The 26,934-nt window shown below is 37.7% G+C and overlaps 3 protein-coding genes across 5 annotated transcripts; 1 reads left to right on the top strand and 2 right to left on the bottom strand.

The window, feature by feature from the left end:
- Positions 1-228: 228 nt before the first annotated feature.
- LOC143856152 (uncharacterized) lies at positions 229-6,988 on the top strand. Of its 3 annotated transcripts, none has more exons than XM_077366248.1 (6): positions 229-376; positions 482-547; positions 766-927; positions 2,198-2,395; positions 6,174-6,268; positions 6,349-6,988. In XM_077366248.1, exons 1-6 carry the CDS (start codon positions 244-246, stop codon positions 6,889-6,891), a joined length of 1,197 nt encoding a protein of 398 aa, XP_077222363.1. In that variant the 5' UTR covers positions 229-243; the 3' UTR covers positions 6,892-6,988. The 3 variants fall into 3 exon arrangements, with proteins under 3 accessions (XP_077222363.1, XP_077222362.1, XP_077222364.1); XM_077366247.1 differs by having other exon boundaries at positions 482-658; XM_077366249.1 differs by having other exon boundaries at positions 482-658; positions 6,345-6,681.
- A 510-nt stretch (positions 6,989-7,498) lies between these two features.
- Positions 7,499-12,595, bottom strand: LOC143856238 (NHL domain-containing protein). The gene is made up of 7 exons (XM_077366396.1): positions 12,328-12,595; positions 12,137-12,217; positions 11,862-12,038; positions 10,646-10,816; positions 9,049-9,261; positions 8,677-8,765; positions 7,499-8,342 (listed from the first exon to the last, which is right to left on the bottom strand). Exons 1-7 carry the CDS (start codon positions 12,410-12,412, stop codon positions 7,701-7,703), a joined length of 1,458 nt encoding a protein of 485 aa, XP_077222511.1. The 5' UTR covers positions 12,413-12,595; the 3' UTR covers positions 7,499-7,700.
- An 8,442-nt stretch (positions 12,596-21,037) lies between these two features.
- Positions 21,038-24,200, bottom strand: LOC143856444 (putative alpha,alpha-trehalose-phosphate synthase [UDP-forming] 9). The gene is made up of 3 exons (XM_077366659.1): positions 22,228-24,200; positions 21,847-22,120; positions 21,038-21,361 (listed from the first exon to the last, which is right to left on the bottom strand). The coding sequence occupies exons 1-3, from the start codon at positions 24,198-24,200 to the stop codon at positions 21,038-21,040; spliced, it is 2,571 nt and encodes an 856-aa protein (XP_077222774.1).
- Positions 24,201-26,934: the final 2,734 nt, after the last annotated feature.

Genomic DNA, 26,934 nt, shown 5'->3' with positions numbered 1-26,934 from the left:
AATATTTCTTGTGAAAATTTATTTCTCAGATTTTTTTTCCATTACGGTGATTTAGAGAGAAATTATATGGTTATAGTTCATTTAGAAAAAGCAGATTGTCCAGTGGAAGACAGGAAAAATTCTGGAAAAGTTATTCTTTTCCAAACCTTTTGAAGAAAATTTCTACAATCCAAACAGAAGACAAGAAAGAAAGGGTGTCCATATCAAACAAAACCCAAATTTGCTTCACGACCAAGCTAATAAATGAAGACTATACTCCTCTTTGCTGAACTTCGAGAGGTGAGTTCTATTCTATCTACAAACATGGAGTTTCCCCGTTCCGCTATCCTCGTTCTTCTCCTCCACCTCCTCCTCCTCAACTTGGCTCCAAAACCAGGTTAGTGATTAAAAAAGAAGAAGTAGTAGAATCATTTCTGAAATTTCCATTTACTCTCTGAAATTTAATCAAGTTTCAATTCTCCTTTTCTTAAAAAAATTTCAGCTTATTCAGAGCTCATATTAGAACACGGATATACTATAAAGACCGTACTCGAAGGCGATAAGCTAGGGCATCATATACACCCTTTCTCAATTCTCTCTCAATCTCAAACCCTAGATCTTATACTTCTCGATTCTGTTAATAGCGCTTTCTACACCGTTGGATTTCCAATCTCTCAAGGTATGAAAGAAAAACAAAAAAAAGATAGAAAAGACAGCTTTTTATGTTCTTTTATTATTTACTTTGGTTTTGTTTAGGGTTTTTAGGGTTTTTTAGGGTTTCTGCAGATAGTGAGATTAGTCGATTTTCCGGCCATGTTGCCGGATTTTCTGACGGGGATCGGTTGAGTGCACTGTTCGATCGGCCGCGGAGCTTTGCTGTGGATTCGAAGGGGACGATTTATGTTGCGGATAAGAATAATCGTGCTATTAGGAAGATCAGTGGTTCAGGTCTATCTCTTTCTTGTTCCTCTCTTTTGTTTTTATTTGCCATGGATGAATGTTTCATTGTTGTATAGTTAGTAGAGTTTTGGTAACGGTCTCTGTTTATGGGATTTGCTAGGGACCATTGCAGAAGGCATTTCGTGGAACGGATTTTGCATGAGTGCAGCCATTTCATATGAATTAAAGGAATAAGACAAAATCTGAGCATATGTGGCTGCACTCTCACGCAACAGTCGTTTCCACGAAATGCCTTCTGTGATGGTCCCTAGCAAATCCCTACTGCGGTGTGGTTTCTTTAGTAGTTAGTATGGGGTTTAGAGGCAAGGCGGCATGTCCTCCTCTTTAAGTTGTAGCTTATCAGAGCTTCAACTTAAAAAATGCACCATCTAAATTTTTTTATTGTTTATATAGATGATGTTTTAATGAATAAGACAAAATCTAAGCCTACGTGGCTTCACTCTAATGCAACAACCGTTCCGTGAAATGCCTTCTGGGATGGTCCCTAGCAAACAACCCCCCTCGCCCTTCCTAAACACACACACACACACACACACACTCTTCTCGAGGGGAATGATCCGTGTAAAAACATACAACGGTTGTTAGGGGCATGCGCTCGTCAAGTGATGGTGATAAGTTGGGCCGCTACTTGCTCAGGCACAGAATTTTGATTGGCTTCACACCTAAGCTCCTCTGTTTTCAGTTTGTTTTATCTTGCAATAGCTAACCTGAAGATGTTTCTTTTATCTTGTTTGCTTTTCGAAAAACAAGAAAGCAAGCACCCATGATTAATAAAAAAGTTGTGTGAATAAATTTTTTTAGGAGGTAAAATAGAGACTAAGAAGTGATAGCTTAAATTTATGAGTTCACTGCACAAACAATCATGGATACAAACCAGAAATTAAAGAAGAGGGCTGCTAGCAAAACAGGATTTCGTTTGGAAGATAATGATGAAATCCCATGTTATGACACATGCGCAAAAGACAAGGAAGTGAGCGTGCATCCCCACAAAATGCAAAAAAAGCTGTAGAATTGATCAAATTGTAGGTCAATTCCACTTTCGTCTTTATTTTCCAAACGAAATCCCGTTTTGGAAGTGTTTTCCATTAAAGAAAGAGGTCCAAAATCATGTTCCTTCCACAAGTGAGATATGGAGATGGAGAGGGATTTTATTTGGTTGAGAAACAATAGCTGTCTTTTTACTGTTGAGATTATACCACTTTATTTGGTTGAGATTCGGTTTAAGCACCAATTTCTTCTTTTCCTTGATGGCATCTAGGTGTGACCACAATTGCTGGAGGCTACTCCAAGAAGCCAGGACGTATTGATGGGCCTGCTCAGAACGCATCTTTCTCGGATGATTTTGATCTGGTATTTGTACCTAAAACATGTGCCTTGTTAATTTCCGACCGAGGTAATAGAATGGTTCGCCAAATGAATCTGAAACCAGAGGATTGTGCACATGAGTCGCAATTAGGTAAGCAACCACATGTTTCTTGAATAATTTTGACTTAAAATGTTCTATCAACAATTAGCAAATGTTGCACATCTATTTTCCTTGAAAATGGCATTTATTGATGTGTTGCATCACTCGAGATTTTTGTTATTCTTGTATCGATTAATGGGATCAATTTAATTATTCATAGAACTTGTTCTTCTTTTATTAGTTGGGAGACAATTTTTAATAGGTAAGGAAGAAGTAAAAGAAATATCTCTAACGAGTCCTCAATAACCAACATTACAAAGTTTGTATATGGTCCCTCACTCTGTAAACTTTGCAAGTTTGTCCTCTGAATTTCCCTCTCTATTAATATGTTGATTGTGACCTTAAAATTGGCACGAGAAGTTATTCAATGTCCTGAAATTTGGGTGCCAAGCATTACGGCGAGGGGGATTTTGCTAGCCATTGGTTTGCACTGATTAATGGCATCTTGTTTGACCCATTGTCCATCCCGCGACTTCCACATGAAGATTGTTATCGCCTGTACCAAAACCTCTATCCTGATAGTGTTTGCCATTCCAGCCATCCCACATAAAAATAAAAACAATACATCCACCCAATCTCATCTTCTTTTGGATTGCCCTAGTTGTTGTTGTTGTTGTCAAATTGGGATTTAATCACTTGCAAATTTGCCCATTCCAAATGTCCTCAACCTAACAACAAGAGTGAAGTGTCCACAAATATCCATTTAGCTCATTGTTTGAGCAAGGGAAACCCCTTTAAGGCACTGATCAAGGAGTGTTGTTTCTAAAACCATAATAATGATTTGTTGAAATTGACTAAGAAAGAAGAATGTTCATCAAATCACAATTTTTGGTTTTGCAATGGCCCTATGAACATCCTAATGTTTTGCTGATGCTAGCTAGTCAGTCCCGGGTTTCACTGATAAGATTTAAAGCTATAGCACACTCACATTTGCAACTTATTATAAATCTTTCATCATAATGTGTTCGTAATTTAATTGTGTGCAAATATCAAAATAGTAGAAGGAAAAACATGCACCGCTCTCTGACAATTGATGCCATTAAACTACTAGGAATCTAAGAAAAAGTAAAAACTAGCTAGAGTATTGAATAATTGCACAAACAATCCAATTGATCTTCACAAACAATGCTAGAGAGATCAAATGACAATATATTTGAGCAGAACAATTTCTCAAAAAACTCTAATGGAGTGCGTGTGCATTTTAGTTGGTGAGAGCAGGCAAGAGCGAAGATGACGAGAATAGAGCTAGCGAGAGAAGAACTAGTGATTGGGAATGCGGGAATGTGGCTTCCTGAATTTTCATTGGTGAAAGTTTTATCATTGGTGCGGTTGCATTTAGAGGGCCAGACTCAAAAGGAGGTGTGCAAGGCGCTTGTAGCATAAGAACAGGGGAGGATAATCCCTTGAAGCAAACACACGGGGAAGAAGGTTGAGCAAAACAAAGATCCAGAAAGCATAGATACCAAAAAAGAAGGTATTATAAGAAGAGGGGAGAAAGAAATTGGAGCTATAGCATGGTAAGCAGTTTGTATAAAATTATTGGTAAAAGTGTAAAGCCTTGGCTGGAAGGTCTAAGAAGGTAATGTGAGGGTTATTTTTTCATTTCAGGGTGCATTTGTTGAAGGAAGACAAATCTTAGACGGTGTTTTGATTGCTAATGAGTATATTGGTTTATGTAGAAAAGGGAAGAAATGTGTGGTTTGTAAGATCAATATGGAGAAGGCTTACGCCCATGTCGAATGGGAGTTCGAAGATTTTTTTGCTTCGAAGGATGGGTTTTTTTTATCGTAAAGGAGGTCATGGGTGTATTTCTTCCTCCTCTTTTTCCATTATTATGAATAGGTATCCTAAAGTGTTCTTTGAGAGCTCAGTGGGTTTGAGGCAAGGAGACCCTTTGTCCCCCTTTCTCTTTACAGTGGTCGGAGTGGATTTCAACATAATGGTGTTGAAGATGGGAGAATGAGAGCTCATAAAAGGTGGGAGGATGGCTGGAATTGATTCTATATCTCATCTTGTTCTCTGATGTCATGCTTATCTTCTATGGCACGTATATTTCAAAAACAAATAATTTGATTTTGCAGAAAAATTGAAGAAGAGTCATAGATGACTTAAATTACTTTGGCTCTGAGAAAAATAAACAAAAAGAACCCATCACCTCAAATTTGAAAAAAGCAGGAGGGTTTTTTTTTTTCAGTCTCAGAGTTGGGCTATTGTAGCGAACACAAGTTGGGCGCCTACAGTTTTCTAATCACTTAACCAAACACCCAAATTTCAGAAGAAAAATTGGGGAATTTTTGGAGGCTATCAAGGTAACGTGCTGTGATCCTTTTTGGGTCTGATAGGGAGAACGGATTCGGATGAATCACAGATTAGATTGCTTGTCTTGGGTTAAAAGATTTTCACCTAGGAAATGCTAGGGTTTCTTATCGTTGAAGGAGATTCATCCAATGCCCATTTCTTTGGCAAACAGGAACAGCACGGGGCCTTGGAGGCTAGCGAAACACATTGAAGAAGTTAGATATATCTCCATTACTTCTTTTTTTGTATCCCTAGAAGCGTTAATGATTTAGCAGATGGCTTGGCCAAATTGGGAGTGCGCAGAGAGCCAGAGAGTTGTTTTTTGAGGGGCAACCTTATGCCCCCCTATGTTATGTTGGCTATTTTTTTTTAAAATTTAATCGTTATATTTAGAAAAATGAAGATCTGAGCAAAACATGATCAAAGTAGTGTAAATCCAAAACCTAATAATGAAAACTCTTAACTATTAATCACCACCCCTTAAAAGTCCTTCTCAAAAACACCTTAAAATCCTAGGTTAATCCTAACCGCTGGTATAGGATCAATTTCAGCCCTTAGATCAACCTAAACAAATCTTAATTTCTATTTCTAGCAGCCCAAGATATAAATATTAGTTGTTTACATGTTGCTGTCCAAGAAAACCTCTAACACTAACTTTTAAAAATATAAAACTTCTAAAAGTAGGCTTTCTACTTAATAAGCTCAATTAGGACCCTTCCCTTTTACGTGTTACTATCTCGTCCCAAATATGTTGCTTTTTCAAATAGAGAACTTTCCAAAGTGGAAAGAATCCAGGTTATGACCTAAAAATACTATTTGTTTTTTTTCTTTTCACATGGCCACTAAAACCTACTTAAAGCTTTATCCGACAATTAGATAAAAATTACTAAAAATCATCATAAATGATAATGGATCATCATCTTTGAAATGCTGCTATCATTCTTGATGAAACATCTGCTCTTTCTTGTTTTCAGAGCTTTATTTTCTTCAGCTGAGTGGTGAAATTGATCTAATATTTTATGTGCCTCACCAAAGTCTATTTTAATGAAGGTGTTTACAATGATGGAAAGATATTGAGTGGTTATAATTTTGATTAGTGGTGGTTATGATTTCTCAAACTTTTTGGTACATCAGTCGGTTCAGGTAGATTGAAACCAGGCAAAAGCCTGTGACTTCTGTCATGAAGAGGGCATTCCTCTACCACTTGAACACTGAGGATATTGGCTGATTTCTCAAGCTTGAAAAATAAAGTTATCCTCCTTTGTATGTTTTTGCTCTGCCTCATATGGATTTAGTTGCAATTACGTAAAGTCATGCCCGATTCCATTACAAGCACTTAATTGCTTGCATGGTTAAGTACACACTTGGTTTTAGAGAGAGAAAAGAGTGCTCAAATCCCCATCTTTATTAATCTCATTTTTGTGAACTGTACTCATGAATACATGTTATTTGCATATTATTTATTTTTCAGAGCTAGGAATGCCCATGGTTTCTGTGATAGGAGTCCTATATTTGCTCATTGGCTTACTTGCTGGGTTTGTAGCTCGTCCATTTCTCGTATCTCATGTAAGTACTCTTATTCTATCTGATATTATATGATAAAATCTAAAAAATTTACTCCTTTTCTGACCAAATTTTGTAGACAGGACACCTTGGACAGACACTCTTTCGACAAGATATGGAAGCATTGCCAAATCATTCTGGGGAAACGACTACTGACAATCTGCTCCGACATCAAAAGCGCAATTGCTATCTCAACTCCTTATATGCTCATGGGGAGGCTGGTCTGCTTGAGTCTATCCAATCTCTCCCTTATGTTCAGAGTTCATAGACCAGAAAACCATAGTTTGAGGAGGGAACCCATTTACCATTGTTTGAAGAGGGAACCCATTTCTTTACTTGATTTGGATTCTACAAGTAACCAATGTACATCAAAGTCGCAGATTTTTGCTGACCCCTTGAAGGATTTGATGAGTTTAGGTGCGGGTTTCAATGCTCTAGATGTTAACAAATCTATCGATCAGGGAGAAGAGAAGCATGATGTTTCAACTTACAGTCATGGAAAGGTGGATGATATGATACAAGCTAGCATTTCTGCATTTGATAACCAGGCTAAACGGGAAGGCTCATTACCAGGGTTTTCGCTTGATAAGTCAGGTTTAGTTCAAGAGAAGGTCAAGAATAGTTGATGGTTATTGAAATGTTTATTTCAAACGGTCATTTTCATGTTAGAATCTTACACTGAAATGCTATTAATCTATTATCTTCAAATGGGTGACAGCTTAATCTTCCTTACCTCAATTTAATTTTTTTAGGTGAAATGCTTTGCGTTTTTCTCTCCCTATCTCAGAGGAATGAGAGAGAGAAAATTTAATTTTTTTCTTCTTAAATCTGTCTCACACCAGGATAGGTTCCACCTAGTCCCATGTCCTAAAACTTGATTATTGATATTGATACTGACGCCCCTCTACTTTCAACTTCTCTCACTGTGATTGCCAAGAAGCTGTAAACACCCAACAAGAGAACTTTAAAATGCGGAGATGAATGTCGATAGAGGGCGTGGTTTCTGAGCTTTAGCTCAAACTGAGCTAGAGCTTAAAATACACCATCTCCAATAGTAGTTTGACTCATCCAACCTATTCATTTTATACTACCTCACATAGATAGGGTGTACCTAACAAACCAGCTCCGTACCATAATCCTAACTATCCGATCTATAGGACCATAATTTCTAGTTCTCTATTTTTTGTGTTAAGTGCCTAATTTATTTAGTACAAGAGAAAAAAAAGAGTGAGGAAGGGAATGAAGCATCCTTTGAACCAGCAGAACAGCATAGCTCAGAGAGCTAGCGTTCCTCCCACAAAAACCAGCTAGTAGCTGCTTCCCTGCCACATATATTTTCATCATCAAAGCCACATTTTTCACCTACAAAACAATTCTGATACTCTTTTTTTTAATCATGAACTACAATACTTCATAATTTTTTTCCATGTAATAATCAATAGTTGCGGGTGTAACCCATATGATTGATTCGAGGGCGAATATTGTGATGATCATGCATGGGATCTCCATAATCCACTGGCTTTATCTCCATTGCTCCACGTCGATCACCCTGTTCTTGAACTGCCCCAAACACAATCTCATTGGTTGTTTCAGAGCTCTGCTCATAGTAAGTTTGTGGCCCCGACGAATAATGGCGGTGTGGATACTGTTGTTGTTGCAAATCAGTATCCCACCCATTGTAATAAGGTTGGGCGAGTCGGAACTGGTTGATTTTCGTGGGGTCCTTGGACATGAATGCATAGGTTTTTCGCGGGGTTGGAGTTCTTGTTTCCAAAGTAGGTGGCTCATCTTCATCAGGGATTACAAAGCTTTCTTGCATTGGCCACGCATTTGGTCTTCTCTGCTGCTGATACTGGTGCTGATTTTGATGGTTCTGCGACTTTCTTGTAAATAATCCACCCATGATTTCGGTTAGAGATGTACCGGCATTGACGAAAAGCTTCCCAAGAGATGCAAACAGACCTTCTTGCTTATCTAATTCATCATCCACTGGAATTAATGGTGGTCTGGCCGATGATTTCCAAGACTTCTGGTATGGACTTGATGTGAAGTTTGCTTCTCTAGGAGTTTTAGAATCCTGGAAGAAAAAGAAAAAAACAGTTCATGTATCCTATTATTCAAAAATTGTATATTTTGTTGATTCCTTCTGGAGGGTTTCTTCAAGATTCAGTCAAGTAGGAATAACATAAAATGTTATGCCATATTCTGAAATCTGTTCCTTAAAGAAAAGACCATTTATGTCACATGAAGAACATAGGTATTGACAACAATAGAGAGGGAATTTCAGTGGTCACTGGGAAGATTCAGAGAAGCTTGTTTCTTTTTTCATCTTTCATTTCTTTTTTAAAGGAAAAGATACAAAGACATAAATTTGAACAAAGAAGATATGGAAAGAAAAGTAGTCTACTCACACTTTTGGAGGAAACCATTGCGCCCACTCTACGTTGCAGCAAAGCCAACATGTAACCGAAGAAGCCAGCTGCGACAAGCACTGCAATCCCTGCAACCGCGATTCAGATTTGCCATTTAGCTATCTCAAGATCTTAGCATATTAGATGAAACGAAACTAATGCTAAACTCAAGGGCGCCCTTGCAAAAATCAGATGAAAGGGTGCCCCCATTGGTTGCACGTCACCAAAGTGCATTTATTGGTGTTTGACTTTTACACTTTATAAATGAACTTTGGTGACGTGCACCACAATGGGGTGCCCTTTCATCTGATTTTTGCAAGGGCTCCCTTTAGTTTAGCATTCCTTTAATAAGAATAATGGATCATGATTAACCTAGAGGAAATCCAGTTCCATAGTTGTAGGCACAGTCATCAAAGTGGAGCTGAATCTCTCGGATCGCCTGGTTCCCTCTGTCAACAACTAGAAGAGAACAGCTGCTTCCAATGTAAACCACCTCAAAATCATTAGAGAACTTTGCATCTTCACTTGGTCCATCGACATGCCCTCCTCCTCGGCTCCACTTCCCTCCAGCAATTGTTGTAACTCCTACAGAAAAATTTCAACCCATGCCAAGATTGAGATTTGTCTTGCTTTATATTACTTCATGGTTTATATTTGGTTCTTCTGGTTAGAATTTCAAAGCTGAAGGCATTGCCCAATTAATATAAATTTCTATGGCATGGTCCAGCAACAATGTAGACATCACAATAATAAAAAGCAGACCACCTCCTGAAAATCATTTGCATTTGTACAGAAGGGAACAGGTCAACTTCCTATGCTACTAATAGTCTAGAAATTCAATTCTTACTCCTTTGTACAAACTGATGTATTTCAAAGTGACAATTGGAAAATTTATACCTACCAACAAGTTAAGAAAATAAGAAATTCATAGTTTCATATGTGAGACTAAATCAAACTTTTCCAACTCACAAATCTTTACATGATATTTCAGTAAAAGTTGAACAGGAATGTTCAGTGAGCTCGACTTGATGTAGGAGTTAATATGTTGAGGAAACTAAAGATAAAAATGTAGCAGCTAGAAATGAAATTTACTACAATTGGGTGAACTTTGGAAAGCTTTGGTGGAATTTGTTTCCAAATTTGAAATCCTCCAATGACCATAGTGAATGAAGCAGCCGAACTAACCAAAATGTGAAAAAGGGTTATTAATCTATCACATGGACCTCAAAGCGCAGCTAGAAGTTCCATACATGATTGTCTTCCAGCAAATATTTGAAATAACTCCATGAAAATCAAATTGAAGGTTAACCTTTTCACATTCAGCATTTCTAAAATCAAGCTCAATTAAATACTCTGAACACATTAATAAGGAAGAAAAAGATATAGAAAATAAGCACATTATGTACAAATAAGAACCATTATGTACACCCATGTCAGTCCTTACGCAAAACCATTTTTTTCATATTCATAATACCTCTCTGTAACTAAAAAGTACCAAACAAACAAAAAATGAAAATCAGTGATCCCTGCTCCGTTTGGTTGCCGGAATTTTTTTGGTTCTTGGGACTTTTGTGGAATTTCCGCATGAAACCCACATTTGGTTGCTGGGCCCAAAATAATCCCAGGAACCAAAATGACCCCGCACGAAACCCTACCCTGAAAAAAAAATAAAAAATACTCCTAGGAACCAAAATAATCCCAGGAACCAAAAACAAGCTTGCAGAAGAATTTTTTTTCTTCCCAACAGTTCAAGCAACCAAACAAGGAATTTTTTCCCTACCATAGTCCAGTCAACCAAACATGGGATTTTTATTTTACCGGGATACTTCCAGGGAGCTTTTTTTTCCACCAATCTCCCAGGGAGTTTTTTGTTCAACAGAAATCCCAAGAACCAAAAAAATTCCGGCAACCAAACGGAAATCTGTGAACATATCTATCATTTGATGTTTAAGTTAGCCATCGCTTTTACCTGCATCACTAATCTTCCTGATTGCCATGTTCATCGTGTCTGCAACATAAATATTTCCTCTGTCATCCACTGTAAAGCTCTTTGGGCGATTCATCCTTGCTTCTCTTGGTTTCCCATCTACATGGCCTGAGTATCCTTCTATTGATCCAGCAACCAGCTTCGGCCTGCTATCTGCATTTTTGCAATGCATTTCAGTGTAACGAGTTGGGTTTAGGAGAGACCCAAAACAAAGACAGAGAAAAGTTAAATCAGAGCAAATTTTAAAATCAAAGTGTTGGGTGTTTACTAAAATTAATGAAAAGCATAATTTCAGAAAGATAAAGAACTAAGTTATGCTTTGTAAATTGAATTAGCAAGGGACAAGGGCAATAAACTTCGAATAAAATAGAACTGGGGCTAGACAGAAACAAATCAATAATACAAACCAATTTTTCATAATGGTTTAGGATTTTGCAGAAATTCAACCAAAGGCAATGAATTCTAGAGGAATAGAGTAGGATTCTTGAAAATAATTAACAACCCCAAAGTCTCATAATTGAGAGTTTTTGCATAAAATATAATTAAGTCATTGCATACTAGGAACAAAAGACATAGTTAGAAAACCAGATATTTCTTTTAGATATGTCCAAACATTACAATAATAAAAAAAAATTCTGAGGTAAATTGAAGAGGCAAATCCAGACAAAACAAGGCCAAATCAGAAAATTAGAGTTGGGTTTTGCGCTCACTAAACCCAACCCCCCAAATCCAAAAAGTTGGATCTGGGGTTTTGCAGAAACTTAAAGTAAATAAATAAATAAAAATAAATTAAAAATCATAAAAAAAATTCTGAGCTAAATGGAAGTTGGGTTCTTCAATGGGTGTGTGTTACTAATAAGGGAAAAAAGTCTCAAGAAAATGGAGTTGGGCTACAGTTTTCCAATCACTTAACCAAAAACCCAAATTTCAGAAGATAAATGGGGTTGGGTGCTTGATGAAACTGAAAAACAACAAATCAAAACCACAAATTGCAGAAAAATAAACACTGGCCTACACAGAAACAAAACAACAAACAAGGTGTTGAAGTATAAATGATTAAATAACACCAACTCTAACAGCTTAAGCTTTTGGAGCAATTGGTTGTTTCACATATATTCCAGCAAAATACAGTTGGGTTTTACACATAACCAACAAATAAGTAAAAAAAATCCAAGAGATGAAGAGAAAACACACTTACAACGAGACAGTGGTGGAGAGATCTTGTAAATGTTACTATTAACCGAGTCCAAAACCAAAAGCTCACCGCCCGGCAAGATCTCAACAGCAAAAGGCTCAATTCCAAGCTTGCTACCGTCAAACATTGTCTCCACATTGTATCCAATCTCAAAATTCATAATCGGACGGCCAGAAATAGCTGAAAAAAACCCCATCAAACCCTCCATTGTATAGAAGAATAAGCAATAGCTAAAACAAAATGACACAAAAAAAGGCATTCTGATGGGAAATTTTTACCTGTTTTTGTAGTGGCTGTTAATGACCAGAGCCACTTCAAAAGGGCAGAGAATGCATTTGAGAAAAACCCATCAAGAAATCCTGTAAAAAAATGTGAGATTTCAGCTAAAAATGCATAAGAATAGAAACCCTGAAATTGAAGGGGGCAAAAAGGTATAAAAGATAGTGGGTTTTCATTTTTCAATACTCACTCGCTGGACTAGTAGCTGAAACTGATGAAAAGCCTCCAAGCAAAATCATGAAAATGAAAAGAAAAGTATATCCTTTCTTCCCCATTTCTGAAACTGAAAAACAAATACTTCAATCTCTCTCTCTTCTCTCAAATCTCATGAGCCCATTTGAACATCAGATGCTGAAAAATAAGAAAAACCCCATCTCAATTTTCTGCTGGCCCTTTTCAAAGGGAGAGGAAAAAGAGACAAGGAGAGTGTCTCGTTAGAGTGTGTTTTATGTAATACAGTTATAGCTTATATGGGCGAAAGCAAAGGGACAAAAGACAGTCAGACAGACACCGGAAAGGAATCACATGCTCTTACAGTCTTTGTCTGATTGGTTTTAAAATTAAGGAACAAATTACCAATGGGAAGACAAATTAGGCGGAATTATCAAGAGGACCCATGCTTTTCTGAAATGATCACCGAGCGACATAAGAGGTCTCGTCAGTAAAAGTTGGACGAAAATGCCATATTCTTAAGCAACAAGTTTTGCTTTTCCACTTTGGAACAATTACCAATGGGGGACGTAAAAATGACGTAATTGTCAAGAGGACCATGCTTTTATGAAATTATCAATGAGGGACAAGAGAAGTCTTGTCAGAAAAAGCTGGACGAAAATGCTCTTTGGCATTTAGAGCACGTTTATACCTTGTTTTTTTCTTCTTTCCTCTTCTTTTACTTTTCCATTTTCACTCTTTTGGTTTTTTACCCTACTAGTCATCTTCCTCCTCATTCAGCCACCATTGTTGTAGGCAAGTTTTGAAAACTTGAAAGTTGAGTTCTTACCATCTATCTATTTGTATTTAGGTTTTGGCCTTTTTTTTAGGATTTTGTGCTATTTTTCATTTCTCTATTTATGATTTATCTTGTGTAGAGTTTAAGCGGTTTGTATTTTAGGGTGTGTTCTGGAGATAATGCATGGATGGCTTCACTCACTTTTTGGAAGACAAGTGGTTGTATAAGAAAATTTTGATGTAATATATGAATGGATGTAATACATGAGGCACATTTAATGACTACAACATTTTTTGATGTACTTAATTTTTTTTTTTGTAATACACAAATTGAGATGTAATACATGAAACACATTTAATGAATACAACATCCATTTCTTTTGTTATTTCTATCATGAGAAAATTTGTAATGCCATTAGAATAGTTGCTATAGGCAGGGGTTTTTGTAGCAAAGGGGGTTTATCAACTCTCAGGAAGGGAGTTAGAAACTCTCAAAAGTAAGGTTACCAATTTCCGAATGGCAAGTCCCTGAAAATTGGCCGAGGGTATTGGAGTTTTGTAAAGGGGTTTTCAAGTATCTAGGATTGGGGTTATCTAGTATCAAAAATGGGGTTACCAATTTCCGAATGGGCTTATCAAGTCCCTGCAAATTGGACGAGGGTAATGGAGTTTTGGAAGGGGGTTTTCAAGTCCTTGGAATTGGGGATATCTAGTATAAAAAATGTGGTTACCAATTTTCGAATGGGCTTATCAAGTCCTTGAAAATTGGCCGAAGGTATTGGAGTTTGGAAGATGATTTTCAAGTCTCTGGGATTGAGGTTACCTAGTATAAAAAAAGGGTTACCAATTTCCAAATGGGCTTATCAAGTCCTTGAAAATTGGCCGAGGGTACTGGAGTTTTGGAAGGGATTTTCAAGTCTCTGGGATTGGGGTTATCCAGTATAAAAAATGGGGTTGCCAATTTCGAATGGGCTTATCAAGTCCGTTATGAGCATGTTTTTACTTCTTATTTTTTTCACTAGTTCATTTTCACCGTTTTTTTCTTTTTACCTACGATTCATCTTCCTCATCCGCCATTGAAAGGGAGAATGAGAAATGCAAAACCCTAAAACAAATTAAAAACAAAACCTAGATACAAAGAGGTAGATGGTAATGAACTCACGTTTCAAGTTTTTGAGACTTCCCAGTGACAATGGTGGCTGAACAATGAGGAAGATAACTGGTAGGGTAAAAAAACAAAGTTGAAAATGAAAATGTAAAAAAAAGAGGGAAAGAAGAGAGAGAGGAGGGAAAAGTGGAAAAGTAAAAACTGTTGCTTAAGAAAAGGGTATTTTCGTCCAGCTTTTAATGACAAGACATCTTTTGTCCCTCGTTGGTAATTTCTGAAAAGCATGGGTCATGTTGACAATTACGTCATATTTTTGTCCACCATTTGTAATTTTTCCTTCCACTTTTCCCTCTTCTCTCTTCTTTCTCTTTTTTTTTTCACTTTTCCATTTGAACTTTATTTTTTCCCCTACCAGTCATCTTCTTCATCGTTTAGCCACTATTGGAGGAGGGAAAGCTCGAAAACTTGAAACGTGAGTTCATTCCCATTTATCTCTCTGTATCTAGGTTTTCTTTTTCATTTGTTTTAGGGTTTTGCATTTCTCCTTCTCCCTTTCAATGGCGGATGAGGAAGATGAATCGTAGGGTAGAAAGAAAAAAAACGATGAAAATGAGCGAGTGAAAAAAAAACAGAAAGTAAAAACGTGTTCATAAGGGACTTGATAAGCCCACTCAGAAATTGGTAACCCCATTTTGATACTAGATAACTACAATCCCAGAGACTTGAAAACTCTCTTCCAAAACTCCAGTATCCTCGGCCAATTTTAAGGGACTTGATAAGCCCATTCGTAAATGGGTAACCCCATTTTGATACTAGATAACCCCAATCCCAAAGACTTGAAAACCCCCTTCAGAAACTCCAGCACCCTGGCCAATTTTCAGGGACTTGATAAGCCCATTAGGAAATTGGTAACCCCATTTTGATACTAGATAACCCTAATCCCAGAGACTTGAGATCCCCTTCCAAAACTCCACTACCTTCGGCCAATTTTCAGGGACTTGATAAGCCCATTCGGAAATTGGTAACCCCATTTTTTATACTAGATAACCCCAATCCCAGAGACTTGAATACCCCCTTCCAAAACTCCAGTACCCTCGGTCAATTTTCAGGGACTTGATAACCCAATTCGGAAGGTGATAACCCCATTTTTATACTAGATAACCCCAATCCCAGAGACTTGAAAATCCCTTTCCAAAACTCCAGTTCCCTCGGCCAATTTTCAGGCACTTGATAAGCCCATTCAAAAATTGGTAACCCTACTTTTGAGAGTTGCTAACCCCCTTCCAGAGAATTGATAAACCCCTTCTGCTACAAAACCCCCTGCCTATAGCAACTCTTCTAATGGCATTACAATTTTGCTCATGATAGAAAAAACAAAAGAAATGAATGTTGTTTTCATTAAATGTGCTTCGTGTATTAAATCCCAATTTGTGTATTACAAAAAAATTTAGGTATATCAAAAAATGTGTAGCCATCCATTCATGTATTACATCAAAATTTTCTTATACAACCACTTGTCTTCCAAAAAGTGAGTGAAGCCATCCATGCATTATCTCCAGAACACACCCTAAAAGATAAACCACTTAAACCCTAAACAAGATAAATTAGAAACAGAGGAATGAAAAATAGTGCAAAACTCTAAAAATAAGAAAAACAAACCCTAGATACAGAGTGATAGATGGTAAGAACTCAACATTCAAGTTTTCAAGACTTGCCAGCAACAATGTGGCTGAGCAAGGAGGAAGATGACTAGTAGGGTAAAAAAATCAAAAAGTGAAAATGGAAAAGTAAAAGAAGAGGGAAGAAGGAAAAAACAAGATGAAAATGTGTTGTAAATGCCAAAGGGCATTTTCGTCCAGCTTTTACTGAGAAGACCACTTTTGTCCCTCGTTGGTAATTTCTGAAAAGCATGGGTCCTGTTGATAATTCCACCAAACTTTTGTCCCCCATTGGTAATTGTCCCTAAAAAATTTATGTTTGATCTTAATAGGTGAATGACATAGAAAATGCATTTTATTTATGATATGACACTAGACTGGTGCTTATTTTGAATTCACGTTGAAATTGTGCCATACGAGAAAAAGACAAATATACCCTTTGTTCCTCCTCTTGTTTAATTTTTTGAAGTGTTTTTCATCTCTACCTCCGCCGGTGACCATAGTTGAAACTTGAAACTTGGAATAAAATAAATTTAAGTGTTTTGAAAGCTGCCTTGTTTCTCATTATTCTTTTACTTGGGAAAGTTGCCAAGTTGGCATGCTAAGTGGGGGTTTAATGGAAATAAGAGGGAAGGGTTTTCTCTCTTGGCCTTGGGTGTGAGATCGTGAGAACAAGTGAGAGAAAGAGAGAGGAAATGGGAGAGAGAAAGGTGTTCTTCTCGGTGTTTTCCTGTTAGGCTTTTCTTGTGGGTTTTTCTCGGGTCTTCTCTTGGATACGGTCTTGGATGAGAGGACAAGGAATGGGTTGTGGACTTGGGTTAATTCATTGTAATCCTTGTATATTATTTTTCTCATGGTGGAAGATCATGTTCTCACCTGTGAACGTAGGCATATTGGCTAAACGAAGTAAATCTCAGTGTTTATCTTGTGGCTTGCTTTTATTTTTTACTTTACTGTTTACTTGTGCACAATCGGATTGGATTTTCCCGACGGATTTTCTTGTTATTTTCTCAACAAGAAGGAAGAGGAAGAAGAAGAAGAGAGGGAGAGGAAGAGAACGAAAAGATAAGGAAAAAGAAGAAGAAGAAGAATTGACGTCGAAAAAATGAAAGACGTTGGAAAAAAAAAGAAGAAGGAAAAAAGAAGAATCGATTCTAGAAAAAAAAAGGAAGACGACGGAAAAACCAAAAAAAAAAAGAAGGAAAAAAGAAGAATACGATGACGGAAAAAATGGAAGACGGTGGAAAAAATGGAAAAGAAGTGGAAGAAGTGACACACCCAACATGCACTTTTACCAAGGTGACACACCCACATTTTAGTGAGGTGACGTCACTTTTGATCGAGCTGACCTCATATTATGTTGGTATTTTAATACAACAAAAGTGGCTTTTGTCTGTATTTTACTAGGTTTGTTTTGTTTACAAAAAGAAGCCACATTGGTTTAGAAAATGAGTTTACCTACTTTCTTCACAAAAGCAAATAGTCCCGTATTGGAAAGTTGATGAAAGGTTCAAGGGCTTATGTAGCTTTCCACTTCTATCTCTTTGTGAATGAGAAGAGAAGAAAGGGAGCCTACCATAAGCCACCAAGTGGACCCGGTGGCCTTTTGGTTATACCACACACACGCGCGACCGACTCGTGTGACCCGAAGTGTTTTCCCTTCCCCTAAATTTTATTTTTTTGTCTTTTGATATTGTCCGTCAAACATTACCCCTACCTTGTCGTTCTTAAAGAATAACACCGACATTATTAGGTAAGCCGGCTTACTGGAACATCAACGTTATTAGATAAGCCGGCTTACTGGTATCCCGTAATTACTGGGTAAATAACGCCGCTGTTACCGGGTAGATAATGCCACCATTATTCTGCGGATAACTTTGCCGCTCCTAGGTGCTGTGACCGGGATGTGACTCTTCGCATCTACATTAAAGGGCATGTTGAACAGACATGTTTGGGTTATAAAAAAAAGAGAAAGATCTATGTATTTTTGATAACTACGAAAAACAATCACAGATGTTTTTCTGTTCTTTCTTGTTCTTCGTTATCTTACTGTAAACAAGGTTATTTTTCTTCTTCTTCTTCTATTTTACGTATTTTGTTGGGCAATCGGAATGTTCATGTGGTTCGAATCTCCTGGATTGTGCATTTCTTAAAGATCGACGGTGCATCGGCTGTTATATCCTGAGGGTGATTGTGGCCAGTAATTTGCTGCATTGGAATCAGTTTCCGCAGAAGCGCATATTCACCTTAAAGAGAGCGACATAGTCCGGGCCTCATCTCGCCTCATCGAAAAAGTTTATTTAGCTCATCTATTCTCTGTTTTTAACAGAAATCAGGCACGCCATATTTTGATTTTGGAGGAAAAATCACTAACACATTATACTTAGTTGACCTCACTTTTTACTATGACGACCCCACATAGCGGTAAGCCTAATGTGAGAAATGAGGAAGAAAAGGGTAAATTTGCCTTAAAGGCCATTTACAGTTGGGGAGGGTCTTATAAAAAATTTACCCCCAGGGGGGAGGGTCTTATAAAAAATAAAACGCATTGTCTAGGTCCTTTTCACAATCTTAAAAATAGCACCTTATGAGCAGATATTGCTGATTTTGTTCCAAAAAAAGAAAAAAGTTGGGGATTCTCTCGATCTGTTCACAAATTTCAAGGTGGTGTTTTTATTGCTTTTTGCCCTTTTTTGGTTTCTATTTCCTGTTTACTCTGTGTTTCATTTGCTTTCTATGGATTGTGCAACTTCTCTCATAATATGCTTTGAATGGATTCCCACACAAATATGGCTGCAATGGATGGGAGGTAGAAAACTGAGAGAATGTTGTTGGTGATTAATGAGATTCATACTATTCTATTTGTTTTTATCCACCCAAAAGGGAGATTCTTCCAGGTTGTCATGGCATTTTAATTTGGGTCCCTTGGAACTTGTTCTTCCCTCTGGGTCTAAAGAAGATTTGTTACTTTAGTGATCAGTTTAAGACAAAACAAACCCTGATTTTGAATTCAAAGACAGGTTTAAGAGAATGAAATTGGTGCACATGGAGTTATCATGTGATTATTGACCTGACGGATATGTACCTTTTATTTCTAGATTGGATCTCTATGCCTAAAAAAAAGGCTTATATCTGATAGAATAATTGACCACTAGATTTGGCACTAGTGTTATTTCTTTGGCTTTTCAGCCATGCTTTACTATCTTCAATAAAGGCACATGAAGATCCTTTCAAAGTATTTTATTAGTAAGAGGCAACTTAGAGACTGCCATTAGCTACTTTCAAAGTACTTTAATAGTGAGAGTCTCTCACAAGTTTCCTTTAAAGACTGATAGAATAAATACACCAAAAGGGAGTATTTTAAAATTAGATTTCCACTGATGCCGAATTTAGAGTTGTTGTGGGCTCCACATAGGAAAAGTGAATGGAAAAGTAGAAGGGCTTATTAGTTCTAAGGACTTGGGCACCCTCCCCTTCATGGCTAGCTTTTAAGGGTGAATTCTACCGGGGTCCCAACAAGACTCACAAGTAGAATCCTCTTACCCTTAAAAATTGATAAAGTATCTTACACCCTCAAATCATTTTTCATAAAAATCGGTTAATCAAGTGAGTAAAATGTTTTAGTAGACATCTATTTAATCAGGAAATTTTTTATAGACATTCAAATCCAAGGTGCAAATCGGGCTAGGTTGGGTCGGGTTGAGGCAACCCTTGCCCAACCAGCATAGCATTACCTTAACCCTAACCCAACCCAACCTGCCTCTCACTACCCTAACCAGATCCATCTAATCCAATTTTTTCCAAATCAAGGCAGATTGCGTCGGGTTGGGTTCGAGTTACCCTGTGGAAAAAACAATACAAAAAAAAGCATAATCTTAAGATTTTTAAAATCACCATAAAATTAGATGGAAGTAGGGTTCGGGCTGAGTTGCCCAAGGCCTCAATCCTAACCCAACCCAAAATTAAATAGGGTTGGATTTTCCCAACCCACCCCGAGGAAATGCCAACCTAAGTTGAGCCGAAATCGGGTTGAGCCTGACCCAAATTGCACCCCTAAATGCAAGTTCTTACTTTGTCATGAAAAATTAGCCCACTCAATCTAAACTAATATCCAATAGAAATGCAAAGCAAAGTGCCCTTCCATGGGACACATGACTGATGTTGGTTCAGGTGGGACACCATCAATGAATGGGTCCCACTATAAGTCACCAATCATTAAAAATCTCATGGATCAGGTAACTCTAGCTGTTACATTCATGGCCTTAGAAATGGACAGTTGGAACTAGAAAGGCCAATAGTCCACATTGAATAATTTCAGTGAGACACTGGCCCTACATGGATGACCCACGTTACTAAAATCACACCCGGATGATACTGATTATTCATCCCATTGGAAAGAAAATGGCCAATAATCTCCACTAAATGAGCAAAAGTCCATGTATGGAGAAATATTGTTGAAAGGATGTGATTTTTTTTGGGCAACCTTTTCATTTTTAGTCCTATCAAATGAACAGGGTGGATGAAATCTGAAACTGTTTCGAACTTTCGATATCTTTTGAAAGTCCTGATATTTCATACTGGATTACAGCATGTCCTCCCTCTCCTTATGGCATTATATATATTTTTCACAATTTGATTCAATCATCTGCAAATTGAATCAAAGACTGTTATCAGTGTTGAAGAACAGAAGGCATCAAGTACAATCTGCAAAACAAATGCATAAACAAGAACCAAATGAAGCTGGAGAACTGCTTATTTCAAGTTCAGCAAAACATTTTCATTCTATGAGGAATGTCAGATGTACAACTGAATCATCTGCTAATACCAGAGTCTGTACAAATTACTTAAATATCAATCAAACATACTCTGAGCATTGCTAACTACAGATTTCTCAAATGATCTGCTCTGAAAATGAATTTTACCACATCAAAATGGCCACAAAACAGCACCTCTTTCCACACATAAAAAATAAAAATGGCCACACAAAACAACATTATCTCCTTCCACAAGAGTTCAGAGAAAACAGTAAGTACAAAAGCAAATGTATTAAAATCAATAATAATAGCCAAAATTTATCCCTTTCTTCGATGGATCTTTTAAAATCATACTATACGAAGATCGGTTAGAAAACCAAATCAAAATATAAAGAGAGGCTTCACAAACCAATAGCAAAATGTTCTTTCAGCTCAAGCTGAACTTTCAAAGGAAACTTGAATATGACTGGTGTGTGTTGGCTGCTGATCCGAAGAAGCAGAAAGGCCTTGAAGCAATTTTATGACATCATCGGTATCGTCCAGATAATACATAGCCTTGCTTGGCTTCTGCCCAATTGTGCATGCATAAATTTCAGGAACTATAGGGACAGATGGAGTGGAGACTATGTTGGAAATGGTTTCAAACATGTCCTCATCAGATTTGTCATCTCCAATGCACAACACAAAATCTGGTGGCTTCCCACTATTAGCCATTGTTGAAAGAAGCTTCTCAGCAACCAACCCTTTAGTCACTCCCTGTGCATTATTATCCAAACAAAGTTGGGACAATTATTAAATGCATAAATAAAAAAAGAAAGGAAATAACATATGTTGAATTATAAATGATTAAATAACACCAAATCTAACAGCTTAAGCTTTTGGAGTGATTGGTTGTTTCACATGGTATCAGAGCAATTGCCACATGGCAGGTCCTGGGTTCAAAACCCAACAACTCCTTGGTATCCCAAAAGAGAGACCACTCGTGTGTGTGTGTTGGGGGGGGGAGCAGTATGAATGATTATTAAATAACACCAACTCTAATAGTCTAGGCCTTGTTTGTTTAAGATTATGAAAACCAATTGTGAGTCCAAACCGATTATTGGACTCAAATTGAAACTTAATTTTGAGTCCAATAATCGGTTTGGCACTCACAATCGGTTGTCATAATCTTAAACGAACAGGGCCTTAAGCTTTTGGACTAATTGGTTGTTTCACAAACATATAAAACAGAATGATCATACCTGAGGCTTAACTTCAACAATATGCTGACCCCTTTTGACTACAACTGGCTCATTTGCAAGCACGCTCTCCAGATGATTTAATAGTTCCTTGGCTTGGCAGGATCCAAAGTCGGGATCCGCCTCTTGATGATGCCATACCAGTGCACTCTCCTTTGATTCTATGAAAGACCCATCAGTTGTCTCTGTATATAATCTCATAACAGGTTCTACAATTCTCTTCCAGTCAAAGTCAGCATCAAAGGAACATGTTTCCCACTCAGAGGTTTTATCCCACCTAGAAAAGAAAACAAAAAGGTATAAAACAAGAGCATAATTCCTCACTTTAGGTAGTGCAAGTTTGAAATGGCAGGCTAAATTGATTGAAAGGTAAGATCAAAATACCTTATGAAGTAGCCGTGCTCAGCGGCGATACCCAGCATCTCACTACGGGCAAACCACTCGCTAAGAGAACTCCGCCCTCTACCACTAACAATAAACACAGTGTTCTTAGCGTCACCACACAAGTTGTTCAGAACAGCAATGACTTCTTCACTGGGGGTTTTACTGATAGATGTTTGAGGCATGACAGTACCATCATAGTCCAAAAATATCGCCCTTCTATTGGCTCCCTTATAGGGAGTAACAATGTGCTCAAGCTGCAACTTTCTGAAGCATGGGGAAAGGGAAACTACTCTAAAATTAAAACCAAACCCAAAGCTCCAGCACTGTCTACTGTCTTGATCTCTGCACGATCTCTTCAGATCCTGCTCAAAGCTGCGAGCCCAATAAGCAATGTCATGAGAAGTAACATACCGATAATGCTTTTCATGGCGCAATTTCTTCTCAGTATCGGGCATGTTAATGGCCAAATTTAGAGCACCAGCTACATCAGCGATATTCCAAGGGTTGACCCTGATAGCTCCACTTAAAGATGGTGAGCAACCTATGAATTCAGACACAATGAGCGTGCTCGTGCGAGGGGACTCACCAATATCCATCTGCTGAGTTCCTTGCCTGCAGACAATGTACTTATATGGAATTAAGTTCATCCCATCCCTCACAGCATTTACAATACAACATTCTGCTACCACATAAAAGGCAACTTTTTCATAAAGTGGAACAGGGTGATCAATTAGGATCACGGGCTCATAGCCTGGATTCCCATAAGTCCGATTGATCCTTTCGACAGTTGAATATGCCTCCTTCTGTGCTTCCTCGATCTCCTTCCCCATGCTCCTTGCAGGTTTGGTGATCTGAACTAGGACTAATTTGCCCTGCAAGTCAGGGTGCTCCTCCAAAAGATGCTCCATGGCGAGTAACTTTAGGGTGATGCCTTTAAATATGTCCATATCGTCAACACCTACAATCAATTTTTTCCCCTTGAATTTTTCCTGTATCTCTCTAACTTTGGTGGATGTAGAGTGAAGATTTAATACAGATTCGAGCCAACCCATATGAACACCCACAGGAAGAATCTTAATGCTTACAGTGCGACCATAGTATTCAAGTCCAATGTAACCCCTCTTAGACTCATAGTCTAAGCCCAACATTCTGCTGCAACATGACAGGAAATGTCGAGCATAATCGAATGTATGAAAACCAATTAGATCAGAATTCAGCAATGACTTCAGGATTTCATCTCTAACGGGCAGAGTCCTATAAATTTCTGAGGAGGGGAATGGGCTGTGAAGGAAGAAACCAAGCTTAATTTGATTGAATCTTTTTCTTAAAAAAGTGGGAAGAACCATAAGGTGATAATCATGAACCCAGACATAATCAGTGTAAGAATTAATCACCTCCATGACCTTATCCGCAAATATCTTATTGGCGGAGACATAGGCTTGCCAAAGAGACCGGTCGAATCGATCACCATGATCGGGAGAAATGGGAAGCATGTAATGAAAAAGTGGCCAGAGGTGCTTCTTACAAAACCCATGATAAAAATTTTTCTGAAGTTCAGGTGAAAAAAATGTGGGTACACAATTGTAATCGTCCAGCAGTTTTTTAGCAACTTGTTCCTGCTCATTTGTGTCTATATCGACATTCAGACAACCCACATAAATAACTTCTGTATCAGAAGATAAACCATCCTTAAGTTGCAACGAAAGTGAATCCTTATCCAAGTTAAAGCACCAATCTCCACTCACAGGCTCTCTTTGAGCATGCACAGGGAGCTGATTGGCCACTATTATTACTCGTTCCTGATATACAGGAGAAAGAGCAGCTGAATCCCCATTGTTACTGCTACAATTATCTGAGTCAGGGATAATTCCAGGAGCATATACCATCTGAAGAGTTCTTGTTTTAATCTCTGGAATATCCGATATGTCTAGAGAAGCCAAATCCAATAGGTTTGCACTTGACCTTGACGCCATGGATGTCGCACAATAGCTTCGCTATCTTTTATCAAATGAAACTGGATATGATCAACAACCAGCTAGTCTAATTTTGATAAATTTGAACCTCTTAGGTTCAATAAAAAAAAATAGTCAAATAATAATCAAATTTCCTGTTGCAGAGTATCAATGTCTTCTAAACCTGTAAAAAACTTTCAATCGATAAATTACTCAGCACTGTATCACCCTGAATGTTCTCTAGCACATTATCATATATGCACTTTGCAACTGTTAGATATGTATACACAGATATGCATGTAAAAGAATGTTTGTACAGATAGACTTCCATACGAATATGAATATCTATTAGAATGCAAGTCTATGTATTGCTACACATCAATAATATTAGGAAAAAATTTTGTTGTTTTCTTTTGATTTCAGGTCTTATTTATAAGAATACATGGCAAAATAGGTATCTTAAAATGTGACTCACTAAAGCTATAAATATATTGTAAAGCGAAAACCATGTTTCAATAACGATTGCAAATCTTAATAGGAAAGTATTACACTAAATATAAATAACACATTTATACAGAGGCTGTACAACTGAAAGGAACCAGAAACCAAGAGATCCAGTCTCCCAAAAAGACTAAATCTCCCACTGAAGACAATGAAATTGAAGTGTGTGGCAGGAGGTGAGTAGAAAGAACCACCAGAATTTGCGGAAAAGCTAGATAGCTAGGAGGTTGAGTCAGAGGATAATAGACGCCCTTAATTACTATTGGTGCTATAGATACTTGGTGCTTCCACTTTTCCTTAGATATTGCCTCTAAGGATAGGTCTTATCCTGGTTCGCATGGTCTGTACTCCTATTATTGTGATAGGGTTAGAATTTTGTATGCTGATTGTAACATACCATTCACATTATAATAAACCGGTAGGGGTCCCCGCCAAACCCCAGCTTACCTATCAGAAACACACACACACACACACACACACACACACACACACACACACACACACACACACACACACACATTTATACAATACTCACCGGGTTGATCTAAGACCACCTAGTTCCAACAAATACAAATACATGACTTTTTGCGTGTAGATGTCTTTGCCAGTGTTTAAGAATTCGAATGGTTACTTAGAAAAGTAGCTGAACCAACTGAATAATGAAGACCACAGTCATATTATTTATATGTAAGAAAAAAGGATAAGTCGATTTTGCTACTCGAAGAACTCTGAAGAAAAAATAGATCATAAAATTTTCCAAACTCAAACTTGATCTGAGCTACAAATACTCACTCAGTTTCAGTCAACTCGTGCTTCACCAGTTTCCATGCCTGTTAATAACAGGTTGTGTGGATGTTAATCAGTTTGCATAAAAAATCACCTTTGAGAATTCCAGAATTCTCTCAATGTAAAGAGCAAAGAATAGATAGAGGACGTCCTTCGACTCCCTGCGTGTCCCCTTATCATTTTGCTTGAATAAATCCCACCAAAATCTAATGGGTTTATCTGAAACATTCAATAGGCTAATGGATAAAAATCTTTCTAGAGTTTTAAATCTGTTGAAAAATCCTTGTAGATTTTCTGATGATATAGAGGAGATTCGCGACGTGATCAAGGGTTATCATGCAAACATGGGATTGCTATCTTCGATAAAATTCTCATTCAAAGAAACAGAAAAATCCTCATGGATTTTTGTCCTAATTTTCCAAAATCTGTTGAGTTCGTCTTGATATCAAAACATGGTAGTGGTCTTTCAACAGCTGATTAAATTATAAAAGACAAGGTGATTTCGTCTTATTATCAAAACATGGTAGTGCAAATAGGAGTATAATAATAGCCTTTGACAATTGATTAAAGTATAAAAGACAAGTTGAGTTCGTCTTATTATCAAAAACATGGTAGTGCAAATATCATTCTAAATTATTCAAAATTCTCTGATACCTGATCCATCCATCCGATCCTTAACTGAATTCATCATCTCTTATTTTTTATATTACCGTTTCGATGAAATTAAATTTTAATCGGACGGTTGTTACAGACCTTATTATGTGGGCCCGGAACCTAACTCAATGCCCTCCACCTTGTCGATTATTACGAAAGTACCCAACTATGAGTGAGCGTTTGGGGAAGGCACCCGTGTGACACATTTTTCTAGCGCTAGTGGAGATGGTGAGTAGGTAAAAAAGATTTATTTACACTTATACCCATGATTGGATGGTTAGGATCATCTGCAATCTCATTGTGGCGATCTAGATCAACGGTCTTAGTGTGCTAGATCAACAATGCCAACTTGTATGGTGGGGCCATCCACTTTAATATTTGCATGTGCCCATAGAGTGTGGCCCACCCCATGTGCGGAATTAAAATGCTCCTCCAAAAATTTGTTTACTATTGCCAAGTGACATTGAAGACGACATGGTAAATGATGAATTTAGATATTTTTAAAGGGATTTGATAGAGTCCATGCAAAAATGCATTTCCCAGATTGCCTGTCGCATGTCAGAGCAGCCAGCTCATGAATGAAGACAAAATATGCTGAAAAGTGAGCCTGTGTGGCTGGTCTGACGTGCGACAGACCATCTGTGAAATGCCTTTTGGGATGGATGCTGTGAAATACTATTTTTAAAAGGGAAGTGATGTATCCGCCCCTTTTGATTACTTAGGACACCCACCAGCAGCGTATCAATGACTGCAGAGGGTCTGATGCACTTCACGTCAGATGGATTCAATGTGAATGATTGCCACGTATACTGAT

This window comes from Tasmannia lanceolata, unplaced genomic scaffold, assembly GCF_043159265.1.
Source record: "Tasmannia lanceolata isolate RefF3 unplaced genomic scaffold, GAP_Taslan_0.1 ptg000023l, whole genome shotgun sequence".
Lineage (NCBI taxonomy): Eukaryota > Viridiplantae > Streptophyta > Magnoliopsida > Canellales > Winteraceae > Tasmannia > Tasmannia lanceolata.
The sequence above is the reverse complement of the archived record's forward strand: the minus strand, read 5'-3'. Positions and strand labels throughout refer to the sequence as shown.